Source organism: Arvicola amphibius, chromosome 12, assembly GCF_903992535.2.
Source record: "Arvicola amphibius chromosome 12, mArvAmp1.2, whole genome shotgun sequence".
NCBI classification, from domain to species: Eukaryota; Metazoa; Chordata; class Mammalia; order Rodentia; family Cricetidae; genus Arvicola; species Arvicola amphibius.
In genome coordinates, this window is record NC_052058.2 from 23,019,977 (window position 1) to 23,040,703 (window position 20,727).

The 20,727-nt window shown below is 47.2% G+C and overlaps 2 protein-coding genes across 8 annotated transcripts; both read left to right on the forward strand.

The window, feature by feature from the left end:
• Positions 1–450: 450 nt before the first annotated feature.
• Fcrla (Fc receptor like A) lies at positions 451–8,112 on the forward strand. Of its 7 annotated transcripts, XM_038349806.1 has the most exons (6): positions 463–541; positions 4,133–4,147; positions 4,408–4,569; positions 5,046–5,312; positions 5,804–6,107; positions 7,848–8,112. In XM_038349806.1, exons 1-6 carry the CDS (start codon positions 463–465, stop codon positions 8,110–8,112), a joined length of 1,092 nt encoding a protein of 363 aa, XP_038205734.1. The 7 variants fall into 7 exon arrangements, with proteins under 7 accessions (XP_038205732.1, XP_038205733.1, XP_038205735.1 ...); XM_038349804.1 differs by lacking the exon at positions 4,133–4,147 and having other exon boundaries at positions 451–541; XM_038349805.1 differs by lacking the exon at positions 4,133–4,147 and having other exon boundaries at positions 451–541; positions 5,804–6,088; positions 7,868–8,112.
• Positions 8,113–14,267: 6,155 nt separating this feature from the next.
• On the forward strand, positions 14,268–20,269 carry Fcrlb (Fc receptor like B). Its single transcript, XM_038349798.1, has 6 exons — positions 14,268–14,298; positions 14,580–14,600; positions 14,938–15,192; positions 18,411–18,677; positions 19,171–19,449; positions 19,613–20,269. Exons 1-6 carry the CDS (start codon positions 14,268–14,270, stop codon positions 20,038–20,040), a joined length of 1,281 nt encoding a protein of 426 aa, XP_038205726.1. The 3' UTR covers positions 20,041–20,269.
• The last annotated feature ends 458 nt before the right edge of the window (positions 20,270–20,727 follow it).

A 20,727-nucleotide genomic window follows, 5' to 3' on the forward strand; every position in this document is an offset into this window, starting at 1 on the left:
CAATCCTCCTCTCTCTCCTGCCATTCTTTAATTCCTGGACATAAGCAAAGCTTGGAGCAGGACACTTCCACATCACATCTCTCATGGCCCAGTGGTTTTCTTCCATTAATTTTCCACCTCCTGTCTCCAGCGAGCTGTCATGTGGACCTTTTCCAGATGTGATATGGAGGCCAGTTGATCATCAATCAATCAATAACACATTTCGAAAGGCCCCTGAGCTCAACAAGAAAAGAAAATTTTTTTTAACAGTTGAGAGCCCTAGCATTTCATCTACAACCGGGAGAATGAAGATGACGTCAGAACCAACCTGGCCCAACCTGAGTAAGAAGAACCAATCTCAGACTAGGCCCCAGGTGTGTGGAGACAAGACAGTTACATTTATTTCCTCTTTTCTAATTTGAGAGGTTTCATGTAGAAGAAAATCAGTATGTTGGGGTTGTGGGAGATACAAACACCATCACCATGAAGCTGAGCTGTGTCCTGGGGGCATGGGCTCTTTATGTCTGTCCTGCAGTGCTCCTGGCAACCCAGATGTTCCCAGGTAAGTAATGTTTGAATGTTGGTGTGGAAATGAGATAGGCCTAATGTTGAGGGGGAAAAAAACCTCAAAGGTTAGAAAATGGACTGACTTTGGCTTTTCAAAGAAGCCCTGTTTAGGTGGGACAAGGACAGATAGAAGACAAGTCTGGTGTGCGGGACAGAATGGCTCTCTTTTTAAATAGAAAAATTCAGATATTTTCCATCCTGAAAGTCCCTTCTGCCTATGAATCCTTTGCCAGCCGCAAATCTTATCTCTTGTTTTTCTAGTACAACTTCCTTGGAAGCGTTGCGTGGGCTTGCTGTCTCTCCCTCATGTCTCACCCACCCTTCAGTGCTTTCTGCGTGACTTCCACCGAGTCCGGGACCTCTGCACTGATGAGGCTGTTGCATGCTTTTCAGATTTTACCCGGATGGATTTCTTTGATGGCTTAGTCTCTCTTGTAGCCTCTATTTTCCTGACTCCTGTCCATTTTTCCCTGTACACTGCTTGGGTGTCTTGTGGTCTGTCAGTAGATACCTTTCCCTCCAGTGAACTCAGAGTTCTCCACCCTTTGACCTTCCCCTCCCCCCATTCTTTCTTGCACAGTCTCCTAGTGAGACTGCAGAGATGTATCTGCATGGCTTTGCTGTGGCAGTTGTCTATTTTAGAGCCCCAGGGCACGCTCCCAGCTCTAAGCATACTTTTGACTTTTGTGTTCGAGTATTAAACCTTACACAAGACATTTGGACCTGTGCATGTCACAGGTACCAACACAGCATGACCAGAGATGAATTCATTTGTCCTCCAGACCCTCATATTTTTAATATCATCTTTTTCTTTATCTGATCTCAGTCCCTTGCACTGGGACTCCCCTGGGACCTCGGCTAGAAACCCAAGAGGCATTCTGAACTCTTAACGTCCTCTGAAGGCTCGACTTTGGCAAATTTCACCTCCTAAATTGCTTTCACAACCAGTTCCTTCCCTGAACAACTACCAATACTTCCTTGGGACAAGCCTCGGTCATCTGTGACTGAAGTTGAGCAATGACTTCCTTACTAATCGTGCCTCAGCCTTGTCTCTTTGGAACAAATTTTCCCTCTGCACCCAGAGTGACTTCTAAAATTCAAGCGTTTGTCATGGCACACGAAGTCCCAAACCTGGCATTTACTAAACCTCTTCAGCCCCTTCTTCCACCACCCCCAGAGCCTTCCTACTGCTACTCTGACCAAGGCTCAACCAACCCACATTTCTATTCAGAGCCCAGGTTCCTATCTGCTCCCAGGCTCTGCGCGTACTTTTAGCTCCATCTGAAATGAACTCTGCCAAGGCTCCCCAAGTCCCTTCCCTTTCTAAACTTCTTGGTATCCTTAATTACCCCACCTTGGTAGCATCTTCCCCAAGAAACCTTGGGGGACCCCCTTTCTGCCCCAGTGTCTGCCTGAGACATTTTGTTCTTATTGCTTGCATCCACATACTGCAACGATCCCTTCACGTGTTTGGTCTTCCACCAAACTGAGAGCTATTTGTGAGAGGCTCGGGGATTTTGGTTTTGTAGCAAGAACTACGAACTTGGAATGACATACTCTAATTTCAAGCCCCCTTTCTACTTACTAGTTCTGTATCACTTTGAAAAACTATCACTAGAACAAAGTAGTGTTTCGCCTGCATGTGTATATGTACCACGTGTACCGCCTGATGCCTGCAGAGGTCAGAAAAAGATGTCGGATCCCCTGAAACTGTAGTTGTGGATGGTTGTGTGCCACCATGTGGATGCCAAGAATTGAGCTTGGGTCCTCTGCAGGAGCAACAAGTATTTGTAACAGCTGACCCAACTCTTTAGCCCTGAAGTTTTCTTTTGTTTTAGAGAAACAAGAGGAGGCTGAGTGTAGTCTTATGACAGTGAAGGAACTGAAAAAAGGTAGCATAATAGAGAAGAGGGCTGAGAGGCGCAAAGGAAACACTGGGTACTGAACCGCCGAGAACTAGGAAGTAGACTTGATGAGGAAGTCCACTGGGAGCGGAGGAGAACAAAGGTGCCTGGGGCAGGAGAGAGTGGAGTGGGCAAAGAAGCACACATGAGTATGGGGCTGGGAGAGGAAGAGAGGGGCTAAGGGGACAGGAGCAGTCAGAGCTGGGAGAAATGACACTTATCTACCCCGGGTTAATCATCACCCTAAGAGGGAGATTGATGTGGGGAGGACTCTCTAAGATTCACTCTGGAGACAAAGAAATGTTCCAAGGTTACCAGTACAGCCTAAGTATAAATACTTAGCTGGAGAGAGTAGGATGGAGAAAGCTTTGCCATTGCCGGGGGAACTTCAAGGACAGAGAACATCTAGGTAAGAGAGAATTGAAAAAAAAAAAAAAAAAACGAAAGTTTGGCTGGGTGATGGTGTCACACTCTAGAAGCAGAGGCAGGCAGATCTCTGATTTTAAGGCCAGCCTGGTCTACATAGCAGGTTCCAGAACATCCAAGGCTACACAGAGAAACACTGTCGTGGAAAACCAAGAGAAAGAAAAAGAGAAAAAAAGAAAAATGAAGAGTTGAAAGGGGAAGCAAGGAGGGAAGAGGGGCATATGTAGAAAACGTGTGTAGACAACATATTCCAAGGCTAAAGAGCCAAGTGAGTTTTGGGAAAAGGAGAATGGGGGCGGGATGTCCCCAAGAAAGGTCAAAGGACTGAAATAAGCTATGTTTGGGCACTGAAGTAAGACAAACAAAAGTTCCTTTTGAACTTAAACCTGACATTCTTGCTCCATTCTTGACTCTTGGGGTGGTGCTGTTGCTGGGAATCAAACCCAGTGCCTCATGCAGGCTAGACAGATATTCTCCCACCAGGCTTGCCTACCTGCCTTCCTTCTTCCCTTCTCCCCCCCATTCCTTTTTAAATGTACATGCGTGTATGTGTGGGATGCATGTTTGTATGTGTGTGGGTGTACATGCATATATGTACATGTGTTAGTGTAGCTCAGGGAACAACCTCAAACGTCATTCCAGAGGTGTTTTCTTCTATTTATTTATTTATTTATTTATTTATTTATTTATTTATTGGCAAGGTCTTTCATTGGCCTAGTCATCACCTAGTGGCCCAGGCTAGCTGGCAGGCTAGCCAGCAACCACTGGGCATCTCCTGTCTTTAACTCCCAGCACTGGGGGTTACAAGGCTGTGTTTGATCCTCCTAGATACAAGTTAAGCAATTTTTCCAGCTGAGCTATCTCCCCAGTGAACCCCCACCCCAAGTCTTTCTTTACACTCCTTTAAACTTGATTTTGTAGGCCTGCTTCTCTAAAGTTTATGGGATGGAAAGCCAGGCATTGTAGTTTACACCTATAATCTAGTACTTAAGAGGCTGAGGCGGGAGTACAGTTGCAGGTTCATGGTCAGCCTGTGCCGCACAATGCATAAAACATCAACAACAGCAAAAATGATCCAAGGATGGCGGGGTCACTACCTGAGAGGCTCTTGGGGATTAAACAGAGTATGCAAGTGACAGCAGTATGTGACACACGTTAAGCATCCGGCGGATGCTATACTCTGACGTGCATCTTTCCTTCTACTACCTGCTATGGGGTCATGACTGTCATTGTCTGTTGGTTTCCTCAGCCAACAGCTGGATGTCATGCTGGTGAGTTCACTGGTCCTTCATCCCTTCGGCCCCCCACTTCCTTAAACCACAGTCCTTTTACTGGGAGGCCTGAACACCAGTGAGCCAAGATCACGGCCATCTGGCCGAAGGAGTCTCTTAGAGGGGTTTGGATACCTTTCTCTTCTGACCAGACGGTTCATTCCCTGGGTCAGAAGAGGAGTCCTTGTGGAGGGCCATTCCTAGGCTCTCTCTAAGTTGCAACATCACTTTCTGGTTCTCCCTGGGCCATCCCTCCTCAGCTGCCAGTTCAGAGACTCTGAAATGTGAAGGACCTGTCAGCACTGACCTTAGCAGCTGCCACACTGATGAGGAAGAGGAGGATGTGATCCATTCCGGTGACACTGACTTCCAGATCAAGGGCTACAAGTTCAGCAAACCCTTCCATCTCATCGTTTCCTATGGTGAGGTCCCAAGAAGGTCTGAGCAATGTCTCAAACTACTCCCGATAGCCGGCCCAGTCAGGAAATGACCCTCCAGGAGCCTGACATAGGTGGAAGTACTTAGTTTCCCATCCATCCTCCGCTTCCAGGAGACAGAATGTCCTCAGTCCTATCCCTTAGAGTTGTTCTTCCTCAACATTGGGGCAATCGTGAAGGCACTGGACAGGGTGAGGAATTGTGGTGAGCCATCCATAACTCTAAGTCCAATCTCTAAGCAAAAGCTGTGCCCAAGTCACCAGCATACTTGGGACTAGACGGGGAGGGCAGAGAATAAAAAAGGCTTTGCCATTATAAGTTAAGTTCAAGGGCACAGAGAGCATTAAGGTGGGCCAGTCAGAGTTGAACGTGCCCTGGAAAGTTTAGGGGATCTGTTAGGGGAATTACTTCGGACCTCCCGAGGGATGTGGATGACACTCCGCTCTTGCTCTGGGCTACAGACTGGCTGATCCTCCAAAGTCCAGCTACAGCCATATTTGAAGGAGACCCACTGGTTCTGCACTGTCGTGCCTGGCAAGACTGGCCCCTGACTCAGGTCATCTTCTACCGAGAGGGCTCAGCCCTGGGTCCTCCTGGACCTAAAAGAGAATTCTCTATCGATGTGGTACAAATGTCAGACAGTGGACTCTACCATTGCAGTGGCATCTTCAGAAGCCCTGGTCCTGGGGGCCGAGAGACGGCCTCCCCTGTGGCTATCACAGTCCAAGGTGAGAGCTGGCAGGAGTGTTGCTGTGGTAGATAAGGAGTAGGGAGACCAGAACCATCCAAAGCATAGGCTTTCTGGTACTCACAGATCCAGAACCTAGGCTGTTGTAGATTTGCTCATTTATAGGTCTTTTCTAGTCCTGCCTAGAAGGTAGGGAATTAGAAAAAAAAGGGAGGAGGGAGAGAAGGGAGGAGGGAGAGAAGGGAGGAGGGAGAGAAGGGAGGAGAGAGAGAAGGGAGGAGGGAGAGAAGGGAGGAGGGAGAGAAGGGAGGAGGGAGAGAAGGAGGAGGGAGAGAAGGGAGATGGAGGAAAGAAATAAAAAGGGAATAAAAGAGGAGGCGGAGGGGTTAGAACCTGAAAAGTTCAAGTGTGACCTTTCTAAAAGAACCCTTACCTAATGGAACCGAAGGAAAGAATAATAGGTGGAGGGAGTTGTGGGTCTGCTAAACACAGGATGGTTAAACTTTTCCTCACTGCTTGTCTTTTTCCTAGAATTGTTCCCAGCCCCAATTCTCAAAGCCTCACCTTCTAATGAGCTCCACGAAGGAGGCTCAGTGACCCTGAGCTGTCAGACAAAGCTGTCCCTGCAGAGGTCATCTTCCCGCCTCCTCTTCTCTTTCTACAAGGATGGACAGACTCTGAGTATCGAAGACATCTCTTCAGAACTCCAGATCAACAAAGCTTCAGAAGAGCACTCCGGCTCCTACTGGTGCCAGGCAGCTACTGAGGACAGGCAAGTTTGGAAGCAGAGCTCTCAGCTGGAGATCCGGGTGCAGGGTGAGTTAATGTGTATGTCTGCCTGTGGGGTGTATATGAAACAAGACCCTGGAGGAGGAAGATGAAGAGGGCATGCAAGAGAGACAGGGCAATAATCCAAAGTCATTGGTAATAGAAAGGAGCACAGAAAGAGACTGTCTCCCTCAGACCATGGAATATACCAATTCAAGACCTTGGCTGGCTCTTGTATCTCCCTATAGAAATCAGGATTCTATGTAATATGAACATCTATGGGAGTATCATACCTAGAATGCGGACAATATCTAGAAAGAGTCAGCCAGGACGGCACAGTGATACCTCATCTCAAACAAACAACCTCTAGGAAGAGTATCTATCATGTTCTTGAAGTTACCATTAGGAAGACTGTATTTGAGCTGGGCAGTGGTGGTGCACGCCTTTAATCCTAGCACTTGAGAGGCAGAGGCAGGTGATTCTCTGTGAGTTTGAGGCCAGCTTGGTCTATAAGAACTAGTTCCAGGACAGGCTCCAAAGCTACAGAGAAACCCTGTTTTTTTAAAAAGAAGAAGAAGAAGAAGAAGAAGAAGAAGAAGGAGAAGGAGAAGGAGAAGGAGAAGGAGAAGGAGAAGGAGAAGGAGAAGGAGAAGGAGAAGGAGAAGAGGAGGAAGAAGGCTGTATTTGACCTGACACACCTAAAAGAAACCGCCTAGGCTGATGAGAAAACTTGACAATGTGCCAAGTGAAACATGGGAGGGACTCGTGATAATCATACTGAAGAGCGGGTGTCTCGGGGACCCGCTCAGAGAGGACTGAAACAAAGATGAAGAACTAGAACGATGGCACACACAAGACAAGGCTGAGCCCAGAGCCGACTTGCAGAAGATAAATTCTGGCTTGAGAGAGAATCAACAGGCTGTCTAATGATGGGCTCCCTCACTAAGGCTTCTCAAGCAGAGACTGTCAAGACGGTCAAACCTCAGTCTAAAATTTGCCTTAGGATAGACCTAAGAGTCCTCAAGCCCTGGCTGCCAGTGGGTACCACAGCCACTTTCAGAAAAGAGGGAAGATTGAGTCTGTGGCCAAACACAGTGGGTTCACATCTTGTTGAGTTCAATACCAAAGTAAGCATAGATGAAGCATACAAGAGTGGGGAAGGATTTGTTATCAGTGTCAGGCAAGAAGAGTACAGGCGTTGTTTCCAAAGCAAGGCCCTCCTCAAACAAAGAAAGCATGGGGGGGGGGAGTTTCATTAGACATTTTTACTAATGTAAGGGTTGGCCCATTCTTAAACATGTTAAGCAGTGTATTCTGAGCATGGTCAGTTTAAACTCATGCGTTAAGAAAAGATAGTAGGCACATTTGGGGGCATGCTTCACTAAAATGAAGCACATGCTTGAAACATTAAGTGGATAGATGGGAATACCCCGGGGTATACTGAGTTTCATTCTAGAGTTTTAGCGGGGGTGACAGAAAGAACACTTTGAAGACACATTCATACAGGAGTTTGACCCTGAGTGTGAGGACAGGGCCAGAGTTAGACATCATCCTTATATAGGTTTTATTTATTTATTTATTTATTTATTTATTTATTTATTTATTATTTTAAGATAAGGTCTTACTTTGTATTCCTGGCTGACCTACAGTTCACTGTGTAGGTCAGGCTGGCCTTTCATTTGCAATGCTCCTTTGGCCTCAGCCTCCTGAGCACTGAGATTACAGGTCCACACCACCATGCCCAGCCAGACTTCACTTGTATATGCTTCCTGCCCATAATAATTAAGGTCTCTTAAATCCTGCTGCTTCCTCCCATCTTAAATCCAGCTCTTCAGAAACCAACTGCTTCAGAGACTCCTCCTACGGAGCCCCCTGGTCCTCCGCCTCCGCCACCCACTCCTTCTGCAGAACACCTGAGATTCTCCTCCTCCGACCCCCACTTCCATCACCAGATGCGCCTTCTTCTCAAACAAATGCAGGATGTAAAAGTTCTGCTTGGTCACCTGGTCATGGAGTTGAGGGACTTGACTGTCTACCTGAAGCCTGGTGTCACGAAGGCTGCTGACAAATGAACGCAAACTAATTTATCTGTGATGCTCAACCGACGTAGCAGTCCCAGCTGTTTCTGGACTGTGTGTATGCAGAAATGGTTCTGCGAGCTGCCTTGGTACTTTGTTAGGATAATGGAGCTGGCTGAGAGAAAATAAACACGTACAAAGTGATACCCAGAATGTGCCTATAGCTGTATATTTTCTTTTACCATGACAATGTTATTCTATACCTTAGACCAGGAATTCCTTTCTGTTTCCTAGAACAGAATTTAAAGAGAAGCAGTGGCGGTGGATTTAATACTGCAATATCAAATGGGGGAGGGAAATTTTTCCTCCCTATATTCCCATAGAAAACATTAAGCAATGTCCCCTAGACATTTTGGGTTTCACACATGGTGGAAAGGACAGATATGCTACTAGAATTTAATAAGTTAAGATATTTACAAGTCAAGGAGGCTGATGACCATCCTATAATGCACAGAACAGCCAATAAAAGACTTCCTGTCCCTAAATTTTATTAGTGATAAAGCTATAAATATGGGGCTAATAAAAGCTAGGTGTTAATCACTGTATCTCTTCTAATTACTCTCCTTCAATGACTATTACTTTACATGCTAGCATTTAATTAGTCCTGTGATTTGAATTTTTATGTGCCTCCTCCTCTAAAAATCTATGCTGAAGTCTCAGTTTTTTTTAATGTGTTTGTATATGTATATACCACATGTGTAAGTCCCGTGGAGGCCAGAAGAGGGCATCAGATCCCCTGGAGCTGTGGTTCTCGGCAGTTATGAGCTGCTCAGTATGAGCGCTGGGAACTGAACCCTGTCCTCTGACAGCATAGCAAGCACTCTTAGCTCGGAGCTATCTCCTAGCGCTGCCCCCTCCATGTTGAAATAGTAATCCCTAAGGCCACGGCGTGAGCAAGTGGAGCCTTGGGGAGGTGATTAGGTAGTAAGAACAGTCCTCATGATTAGGGTCACCATCTCTACAGAAGAAAGCCCCAAAGCTAGTGAAGAAGCTGCTTTTGTACACTTTGATGGAAATGAATGGCAGAAACAAGTTAAGCAGGGAAGATTTAGCTTGGCTCACAGCTTCAGAGGGTTGCTATCCATCACAACAGGGGAGCACAGTAGCCTGATTCAGTCCCTGGTGGTAAAGGGTGTATGTTCACATCTTGGTAGGCAAGAAAAAAAAATGGCCAGAACCAGGGGCAGGTATAGCCTTCAAGAGCCTACCCCATGTTATTTAATACTGCCAGGAAGGCTCCTCTGCTTAAGAGGTTCCACCGCCTGCAAAACTGTGCCAAATGCAAGCCCTGAACATTCCAAACATAAGCCTATGACGTCAAGTCCTAGCATCTCATCCCTAGCCCCAAAGGCTTATGGCCACCTCATAATGCAAAGTGTATTTAGTCTAATGTCAAAAGTCTCTATAGTCCTGACGTTATTCAAAAGTCTCAAGTCTCCTTTGAGACTCAAAGCAAAAACTTAGCTGTGACCCCCTGAAAAACATGTTTCCAATAGATGATGACACATGAAAAATAGCTAGGTCCTGTAGCTCCAGGTCTCAGTTACTTTTCTGTGATAAAACACCATGACCAAGACAACTTCCGGAATAAAAGGTTTTTTTATTTATATGGTTCTAGAGGAATACGAATCCCCCACCATCATTGCAGGAAACCATGGCAGTAAGCACAGCCATAGAGGCAGGAATAGCTGAGAGCACAAGCAGGAAACAGAGAGAGGGAACTCAATATGTCATGACTCTTTTGAATATCAAAGCCTGCCCTGGTGACATACTTCCTCCAGCAAGGTCACACCTCCTAAGTCTTCCCAAACAACCATCCATTAGGGACCAAGTATTTAAGTGCCCAGACTGTGAAGAACATCTCGTTTAAACCACCTCACTCCATGCCCCCAGCGTCCAGAGGCATAATGTGACCCTCAGTGGGCTTGGGCAACCCTACCCCCATGGTCCTGATACCTGCAGCACACATGGGCTCTCTCTTTGGCCAGTTCCATTCAGTGCCTGCAGTTTTTCCTGGCAGATGTTCCACATCTGGTATCTCCAACATCCTGAGGTCTCCAGTACAATTCGGCTTCACCTACACGGCATTCCCCCATTGCTTACTTAGGGGCTGTCTACAGGGAATCTGGCCATGCATGGCACACATTGCCTTGTTTCACAGACTTCTATCTGGAAACTCAATGCAATCCTTCATGACCCCTGTAACTGCATGCCTGCAAAGCCAGCACCATGTAGACAGCACGAAGTTCTGCTGGGAGGTAGTCAGGCTGTCTTTTTATCATGATCGCAGCGGGTGATTCAGTCTACAATAACACTTTCCTACACAGTCCTTTGCCAGCAGGGTTCCCAGGAACTTCTTTCTATTCAGGTCCTTTTTCTTCAGGCACTTGGAGCTCTCTCTCCCTCCAGCACCTTCTCTACTGTCTCACCGCAATGTGTTTGCCTTCTCGTTAGTGATGCTAATCTCTGCAGGGATGACAGCTATTTTTCTGACACTTACTTTCCTGTGGCTTTCATCGTTGTCATACTCCTTTGTTCTATGCATGGACTACTATTGTTCATTCTCAAATGTTAAGTGCTAGCCTGACAAATGATGCAGTAACCTTGGTTACTACAACCTTTGGTTGATGAATTAAAAACATCATGTTACTAAGACCTTAGTGGATTCATATTCTACCACGTTATTCTGCATTATGTAGAGTTGTGTTCCCACTGTGCTCTCTTTGTGCTATTTATTTTTTATGAAGTAGTCTATAATAATTTACAACAAACATATACATGATCATTTTTGATATACTACAAAGAAACAAAGAAATAGGATCACACGGATGGCAGAATGAATTTTATGGTGCTGCCTAGCATCTTCAAGGGTGTGATGATTCATCTTGATTGTAAACTCGATTAGATCTTGAATCAGTTAAGAGCCCTGCTACTGGGTAAGTCTGTGAGGAGAGTTCCAGGAAGGATCTGAGTGTAGAAGGCATAAGAACTACGTGCCAGTTTATTTTTAAGATTTCTAAGTTCTAGTTCTTCCTTTCAGCCCTCACAGTATGCACCAAAGGAGTTCACTGTAGCATTTATAATAGTGGAGAATTGGGAGGCAACCAGGGCATTAGGGAGTGGACAGGTACCACTTGGTGGAAGCATGAGGGAGTGGACAGGACCACTTGGTGGAAGCATGAAGCAATAAACGTGATACACACAGAGCAGTAAGAATAAATTTTACATGGAATTAATTCTAAATAAAGAAAAACATTCAGAACACACCACTTATATAAATTACTAATGCTAAATATTTCCTAAGATTCAATATATAAACATATAGGGGATGGAGAGGTGGCTCAGAGGTTAAGAAAAGAAGGACACGAGAGAGGAGACTTACAAAGGCTGAAGACCACCGCCTTCCCTGCTCAGCACCGTGGAGCCCTAACCAGAGATGGACTTGAGAACAGATTTTGGAGTGTGCTTCTCCCCAAGCATCCCTGTTTTCTGTATCCTCAGTTTCCTCACATGTAAAACAGAACTAGTAATAATCCCTCCCTCAGGGCCCCCCATGAGGAATGAATGAAGTAATTTTCCATACATGTGAAGCATGAACATGGTACCGGTCAAACACTGGTGCATTCTCTACATGTGAGCTCTTCTCCTTACCCCACGTCGTCTCTGAGAGCAGTCTACTTACCACAGTCCTTACCATATCTTGCCAGGAAGTTTTGCTGGGACAGACTTCAAAGAAGTCAAAGAATTACTCAAGCTCAGTGTGGTGATGCATGCTGGTTGACCCACCGCGAAGAGGGCTAAGGAAAAGAGGAACATTTGAGCTCACTTTAGAGCTTGAGACAAGGCCAGGCAGGATGACAAGACCCTTAAAGGGGAAAAACAAAACCCTAACAACAAAAATTTCCAAATTTGTCTGCGTACTAAAGGACTTGGCAATGTGCAAAGGAAGAAAACTGACAGGAGAAATTCGGAGGAAAACATAGAATAAACAAGTGCTGGTCGGGGTTGTTTTCAGGTCAAACTCTGGGTGTTATCTATGTGGTTAAAGGGCTCTGTGGCTGATTCCTGTGAGTTCACAGGACTACATATCAAATGAATTTTTGGTGTGATCAGGCTTCTTCTGAAATCCAGTAAAGGGGCTGAGATCTTTGTTCTGGCTTACGAGAAGTCAAAACAGAGTCTGCTTGTATGTGCGGCAAGGACAGCTGTCAGGTGTGTGGCACTCTTGTCGTAGAGGTGGTGGCCTTGCAGAAGTCAGACCGCGGGGAACGGCTGTGGCTGACATGATGAGTCCTGTACAGGCTTTTTCCTTTGGGTCACCAACCAGCTCCCAAATCATGACACAGAGACTTCCTATTAATTATGAATGCTTGGCCTTGTTTAGGCGTGTTTCTGGCTAGCTCTTTTAGCTTAAATAAACCTATTTCTCTTTATCTACCCTTTTCCTCAGAGCTATTCTTACTTTCTTACTTTCTCTATGTCTGATTGGCTAGCAGTTGCCTGGCTTCTTGCCCTGGGTGTAGTCCTTCTTTTTCTCCTCGCTCTTCTTCTCTCATTGTCTTCTCTCTAAGCCTAGATTTCTCTTCCTATTTATTCTTTTTGCCTGCAAGCCCCACCTATCCTTTCTCTACCTAGCTTTTGACTGTTCAGCTCTTTATTAAACCAATCAGGTATCTTAGGCAGGCAAGGTGAAACAACAACACATCTTTACATCATTAAACAAATACAGCAGAAACAAAAGTAACACATCTTTGCCTACTTAATGTGCCACGACAGAGTTCCACACTGATCCCAAAGGAGGAGGCAGGATGAGGAAGCAGGCAGGGTTCAGGAAGCATAAGAGCATTGCCTAGAGGGAGAATTCATCTCTGTTCTCTGTATCTAGCACTCTCTGTCTCCAACTCTTGCTCACCTTATCAGATACTTTCCTACTTTTCAGACTTACTTATCTGCCCCCATTCCCACCATCAAACCCTGCTCCCAAAGCAAGATCCAAAAGTGTCAGCATACTTTAAACAACTGGCCGTATTTTCCTCAGAGACATTTGCATTTTCACAGGGGAAAGCATCTTGCATCTAAAATATCAGGGAATTCTCAGAGTAACACTTGGTGCATTAGCAAAATTGGGGGACGCGATCTTGGCGATCTGATCACCGATCTCCTTCCTGCTAGAGTTCCAAGCAAAGCAGATGTCCTGGTTCTAAATGGCAGCAAGTGTGGGCAGGATAGAGCTCAGGGAGACATGCTATCGGGTTGGAAACTTTATTAAATATTTACATGAAAATTCAGGCTCCCCATTGCCCAGGTGTGGTCACGTGGCTCAGAGTGCATGAGAACCAGAGCACAGAGGTCGGATCTGAGCCGCCTTTGAGGGGCTGAGGTAGTGACTCTTCTTCCAGGCCACAAGCCCTGAGGACTAAGACGTGGCTGGGGAGGGGTCTAAGGGCCTGGGGAAAGGAAAGAAGAAAGGCACAAGGGAGTGGAGGTGTTATAAGGTGAGATCATTGTGGACTGGAAGGGAAGGCTTTTCTAATTTCTGAGGGTTTGGGATTCCAGGAAAGAAGGAGGAGAAAATACATTACACTTCCAGTTTTGACTGGGGAACGACAGATCAGCAGGGGCATGGCAGGAGGGTTGAATCATTCCTTTCTGTTTACTCATTTTGTGGGAGGATGTGAGCTCTGCTTCAGGGAACTCAGCATTGACCTCTCAGGAATTAGGCAGAAACAAGATGGGCTTTGTGGACATCAACACGACTGGTTGGTGGAGAAAGGACGAGAGTGAGAATGAGAAATCGAAGGCACCTGTTGGGGCCTGGGGTCCTATGGGGCTCTTGTGTGCTAGAGAAGACACAGCTTGCTCTATAGGCCCTCCCTGTAGAAGTCCAGGCAGTACTGAGCTGGGGGGATATGGCTCCAGAGGCAGCAGCTGGGATAGTGCCTGATGCTGAGGATAAATAAGTGAGTGGCGCATTCAGGTGATGTCCTGCTTTCTCTACTCCACCATCTTCAAGAAGTAGGAATGGACAGATGAAGCAACAGCGTCTCCTAGGTCTCAGTATCAGATCCTAGCTGCCTCCTCCCCCTCTCTGTCCCTCTTCCATGCCAGTGTATCCCCAATCTTCTACTGCTGCTGCAGGCAGACTCATCATGTGGACCCTTGCAGCCCTCCTGCTTCTAGGTGAGTTGGTGATGCTGCAGTGGCATCAGTAGGATTTGGGGAGGAGGGTAAGGCAGGGCAGGGTGTGTGGGATAAGAGAGCTGGCTCTGCAGATCTCAGGTTTCGGATGGCTCAGTATCTGCTTTGGAAGGATGGAACTGAGGTAGCTCTCTCAAAGCTAGGTGATTTGGCGTGGTCAAAGGAAAATGGGCTTTGAGACAATTCAGTATTTCCTGGGATCAAGAGTCTTTCCTATTGTAGAGAACATTCTTCACCTTCTTACTTCTTTCTTGCTTTTGCAGCTCCAAGCAGTGGGCAAGCTGGTGAGTCGTCTAAATCTCTCATCCAAGTTTTGATAAGTTCCAGTAGGGCAAACGCCCCAGTTCCCGGATGTCCTGAGATGGTGCTTTCTCCCCAGTCTTGCTCAATGTTGGTGACTAAGTCTTCTTGTGCATAGACAGTCAGAACAGGCTCTGATTAATAGAATCCTTGTTTGGAGTCCCATGACTGTGGTCTCCCTTCTCGCCAGGGTGGGTTCATATGTGGACTGGGTCCCAGAAATGGGTGTTTTCTAAGAATTCCCAACCTCAGGCTTCAGTTTTGAGTAGGCACCTCACTCTCCTCTTTTTCCTTACCCTGCCCCATGCCTCACACCCCCAGCTACTCTGGAGAAGCCCATATTATCTCTACACCCACCTTGGACTACAATCTTCAAGGGCGAGAGAGTAACGCTACGCTGTGACGGATACCACCCTCTTCTGCTCGAGCTCCGACCCATTAGCACTCTCTGGTATTTGGGTCATGTCCTCTTGCCTTCCCACCAGAAGAGCATTGAGGTGCAGACACCAGGGGTGTATCGATGTCAAACACGGGGAGCGCCCGTCAGTGACCCCATCCACCTCTCTGTGTCTAACGGTGAGTGATCTAAACACGGAAGGAGGAGAAGACACGGTGTTGTTTCTAGTGATACTGACCCTCCTGGCTGGGCAGACACCAGGCTATGCTCAAAGGACCAGAAAAAGGTCACACGGTGCCACTTTGGGTCTTTGGAGTAGGCAGAGAACTGCAGTAAAGTTTCCCTGGCCCCAAAGGACCCCTTGTCTTTCTGATGGAGCAGGAAGCAAATAAACATTATTAACATATTAAGTGAGGTGACCCAGTTTCAGAAAATTAAAAATTGCCCTCTCACTGTACTTCTGGAATCTTATCTTTCTTTCTTTTCTTTTTTCTTCCTTCCTCCCTTCCTTCTCCCCCCTCCTCTCTCTCTCTCTCTCTCTCTCTCTCTCTCTCTATATATATATATATATATATATATATGTGTGTGTGTGTGTGTGTGTGTGTGTGTGTGTATACATATATATTTCTACCTCTCTATTAATATTAATAGGATCCCTATATTAACATATTATTAATATAATAATAGGCTGGCCTGGAATTTACTCTGTAGACCAGGTTGGCTTTGAATTTACAAGGATTCCTTTGTGTCTGTCTCTTAAGCACTGGGATTAAGGCATGCACCACCATACCCAACCACAGTCCTTTTTGCTTGTTTGTTTTGTTTCTTCTTGAGGTAGGTTGTCACTGACCTAGGCCTGCTGGCTTGGAACTCACAGAGTTCTGCCTGCCTCTTCTTCCTAAATAGTGGGATTAAGGGTGTGTACCACCATGTCCAGCCAGGATTTTAACTTTTAATGTTTGTGTGTATGTAAATAAGAGGATGTGAGAATGGGGTATATTTCATATTAGGTAGGAACAAGAGTGCCAAAAGGTCAGTGCAACATGTAAGTATCCCTAGTGAACACTGCTACTAGAAATGGTAGGCCACAAGGAAAAGAGGGGGAATGGAGGTGAAGGGGGAGAAATAATTTAAAATATTTTTTGTTTGAAAAACAATACCACAGTGAAAGCTAATTATTTGTGATGTTTGTTTGTTTGTTTTGAGACGGGATTTCCCTGAGTAGTCTTGGCTTATTTGTAATGTTTAAAAAAACAAGGGTAGCCAGGTAGAGTAATACACACCTATAATCTCAAATTCAGGAAGCTAAGGTAGGATAATTGCCACAAGTTTGAGACCAGCCTAGGTGGTATAGTAATACTCTATCTCAAAGGTCTTCTTATAGAGAATGGAATAAGAGAGAAAAAGAGATGGGGCAGGGGAAAAGAAGGAGGGAGAAGGAAAAGAATAAAGGCAGGCAGAGGAATTGGACAAAGAACTTAATAAAACGCATATTGTTGGCATGTTTACGTGAGCACCCAGTAGTTGAATGAGAATTAACTCTGAAAAAGCAGAAGCAGAGGATGACTAGAAATCCACAACCCAGACATGGTTACTTAGAGAATAATATCCTGTCTTAAAACAAACAAGCAAGTAAGTCCACCAAACAAAAAACCAGGATAGGAAAAGTAATAAAAACGTACTCATTAAGATACACGATTAGTTGCTTCATATGGAAGATAGATGATCTTACCTTCGCAGGCAGTAATTTTTATTAAGCATCTAAAGAACACTGATTGATACTCAAATTATCATTTAACACTTCTAGAGCTCTCCTGTCTGAGGCCATGTGGAAGCCATGATGCCCACAGACAGTGACCACAGACAGATTGAGAACAGCACAGAAACTGTGACTGTGCCTTGCAGAGGTTTTGGGGACAGGATTTCCATCTGAAGCCCAGGCATGCCTTGTCTTTTAATCCTGCTTCAGCCTTCCAAGTGCTCGAATTACAGGTATACACCAGCATACCTGGTCTGCAGGAGTCTTTTTCAGTGTATAATACCTAAAGCAGGGCCTGGAGAGATGGCTCAGTGGTTAAGTATACATAATGCTCTTGCAGAGAACTCAAGTTGAGTTCCCGGCACCCGCATTAGACTATAACCACCTGTAACTTCAGATCCAGTGGATATGACTCCCTCTTCTGGCCTCCTCTGGCATCTGCACTCAAGAACACATACCCACACAGACAGAGGCATGACACGCAATTCCAAACAAATGAATGAAAGAATAAATAAATAATTAAAAATGTATAAAACCTAAAATGGCATCTAAGATACTAAGTGCTGACTTCAGTGACGATCGTGGAGGTGGTGGTGGTGGTGGTGTTGGTGGTGGTAGAGGCGGTGTAGGCGGTGGAGGTGGTGGAGGTGGAGGTGGAGGTGGTGGAGGTGGAGGTGGAGGCGGTGGAGGTGGAGGTGGAGGCGGTGGAGGCAGTGGAGGCGGTGGAGGTGGTGGAGGTGGTGGTGGAGGTGGTGGAGGCGGTGGAGGCGGTGGAGGTGGTGGAGATGGTGGAGGTGGTAAAGGCGGTGGAGGTGGTGGAGGTGGTGGCAGTGGCGTTGGTGGTGGTAAAGGCGGTGGAGGTGGTGGTGGTGGCTGCGGGGTGGTGACAGTGACGACTGGGTACATACAGGGTGTGTAGGAGATACCTAAGGCTGTTCTTAGAGACCTTTTCTTTGGGAGATAAGGCCTAAACACATGCAGGTCAAGTAGGCTTCAATTTAAGCTGAGAAGCAGGGTCTTTTGAATTTATGAAACAGCTTACAAGGGCCCAGGGCTCTGTACAGAGCCAATTTTCTGAGCAGTTCAATGTGGCTGGGCCTAGCTCATGTTGAATGAAATGGTGAAGTGGATAAAAGAAAAACGGGCACAGGAGAGGCTATCAGGTCTCAGAAGGAAGGCCTTGAAGCCATACTGTAGGGACTAAGCTAAACTGTAAAAGGAGGCTCTCTGAGACCGGAACCAACCTGAGGCATCTTTGCCTCTCTGGTACCATTTTCCTTCCCCTGTTCAGCTTTCTGCACTGTGAGGATTCCAGGTGCTAGTCACCAGGCAAGGAAACAGGAAAGGGGTTTGGGAGTGCAAATAGGGTGGGGGTGGGGGGATGTGGGGACAGGGGATGTGGGAAGTGGTTAAGGGAAGCTGAGAATGGGAGACCTGCTGGCTTTTCTTGTTTTGGTTGGAGGCCAGCTGTGTAACAGCACTGGCTAACCTGGAACTTTGTAAGACCAGCGGGCCTTGAACTCATAGAGACCCTCCTGCCTCTGCCTGCCTGAGTGCTGGGGCTAAAGGCGTGTGCCACCACACCCTGCAGGGCTGGTTTTTCTGATGAGTAAGCAGTGTCTGTGGGGTTTGTTGCAGACTGGCTAATTCTGCAAGTACCTTATGCTGCTGTGTTCGAGGGAGAGCCCCTGGTGATGCGCTGCCGTGGCTGGTACGACAAAGTTGTCTACAAACTTCACTACTACCACGATGGTCAGGCCGTGAGATACTTCCATTCTAGTACCAACTACACGGTGTTACAGGCACGAGCTAGTGACAGCGGTCACTACCAGTGCTCTGGCACCATGCGCATCCCAGTGGAGAGTGCGCCCATGTTCTCCTCCAAGGTGGCTGTCACTGTGCAAGGTAGGAGAGAAGGCCACAGGGAAATTCTGGGGCTGGAAGGGGGAGGGGGGAGGAGGCTGCCCCTCAGCAGCCTGTTGTGTAGGCAGGCTTCCCTATGACGCACATCCAGGTTTCTTTTTCTAGCTAGGGATCCCACTTAGGAGTGATGAGTTCTTTCTTGTCTGAGGGCATACTATATTACTACCAAGAGGGACTGCAGCTGTCCCGTTTAAATATAGAGAATGCCACCTGATTACGAGCTAGGATGTAACTTGTAGCATCTGTCAGCATCCCGCCTACGTTCAAATTGCCCCCCAACCCCCACCCCCGCCCACCCTGGTGGCCGCAGTCTCTCTGTCCCTTCTCTTTCTCCCATCCCTTCTTGTTGTCTGGATCGGCGAGGAGACCTCTTGGAGAAAGCAATCCGGGACGGTGGACAGGTTGACCCTGGTTGGTTATCACTCCTTGCACGAACTCAATGATCATCCTGGCCTCCGGGCCGCCCTCCCTGCAGAACTGTTCCAGACACCCATGCTCAGGACGCTGAGCCCGCAGGAGGCGCGCGGTCGCGTGGTGCTGCGCTGCGAGACGCGCCTGCACCCGCAGAAGCGGGACACGCCATTGCAGTTTGCTTTCTACAAGTACAGCCGACCAATCCGCCGCTTCGACTGGGGCGCCGAGTACATGGTTCCTGAGCCCGAGGTAGAGGAGCTCGAATCGTACTGGTGCGAGGCCGCCACCACTACTCGAAGTGTCCGGAAACGCAGCCCCTGGCTGCAGCTCCCCGGGAGGGGTGAGTGACAGCTAAGCACTGCGGGTGCCCTGCCTCCTGAACCTCGTGGTCCTCCCGCAATATTCCCACCTTCCCATCTCAGTCCTCCACACCCCCACCCCTACCCCCACCACATCAGGCGCAATGATTTCAGTCACGGGTGACCAGGCGTGTTGCCTTGCAGGCGCTGCCCTGGATCTGGCGTCTACCACTGCTCCGGTCCCGGCTGCAGCCTTAGCCCCCGGGGATAAGCCGCTTTCCTTCCGGAAGACCCCGGTGTCCAGATCTGTCCCCTCAGTCACTTCCGACCCAAACAGCACCTTTGCGGGGCTGCAGTTGGCTGCGGGCCACGTCCCCACTGCCGGGCCACAAGTCTGCGCACCTCTGTCCACGTCGGTGGAACAGTCCCGCGAAGCTCTGCAGCCCAAGGTGGACCTCCTGCTTCGCGAGATGCAGCTACTCAAAGGCCTTCTGAGCCGCGTGGTTTTGGAATTAAAGGACCCACAGGCCCTCCGCGATCTTACAGAGACCCCCAAGACACCCAATTCTCACGTTTCTGTGAGCCCCAGAACCCCAGAGACTACTGTCTTGGAGGGTGGGGTGGACAGCTAGTGTCTGCTCTCCAGGATGGTTCCTCCTGGGTCTTCCCTTCTTCAGCTCATTGGCAAACCTGAGACACATCTGCTAGTGTCCCCTCGTGCTGCTGTGGTTTTTAAAGAAACGCCCCTGAAGTGTGGTGCTGTGGACTTCCACCTTGCTAGACAGCGTGTAAGCGATTGCAAGCTTGCAGAGTAGTTTGTAAACAAAAGCACGCTCTCTGGTGTGTCCTTTCTTCCATAATCCAGCAGGGAAGTAGACTGCTGCTGCTTCCTGTTTGTCAGTTTACACTCTCTGGGAAGTGAATTTAGACCTCATAGAAATTAAGCACTCATTCCAGCGTATGTGGGTGCTTTGTTTTGTTTGTAACTGAATTCACTGAAGTTAGTGAGTGCTTTAGAACTAAATTTTAGGGTCTACTTGTAATCATTCATAATGAATTTATTCTCTAATATTAAAACAACTTTCAAACTTCTATTAACTACTGAGTTTAATATCTTCAAAATCCCGACTATGATTTCAACTTAGGGAAAGATTTTAGTGTGAGCTTCTCATTTCTTGCTATAAAGGTCAGAGATTCTGTGCCAGACTCACCCAGAGGCACCCCTTGGACCCATGTAGCCAGACAGAGCTACTCAGGAGCAGCTGAGTGGCAGGCCGTACTAACTGCACCAGAGCTAACCTTACTCCATTTCAGGATCA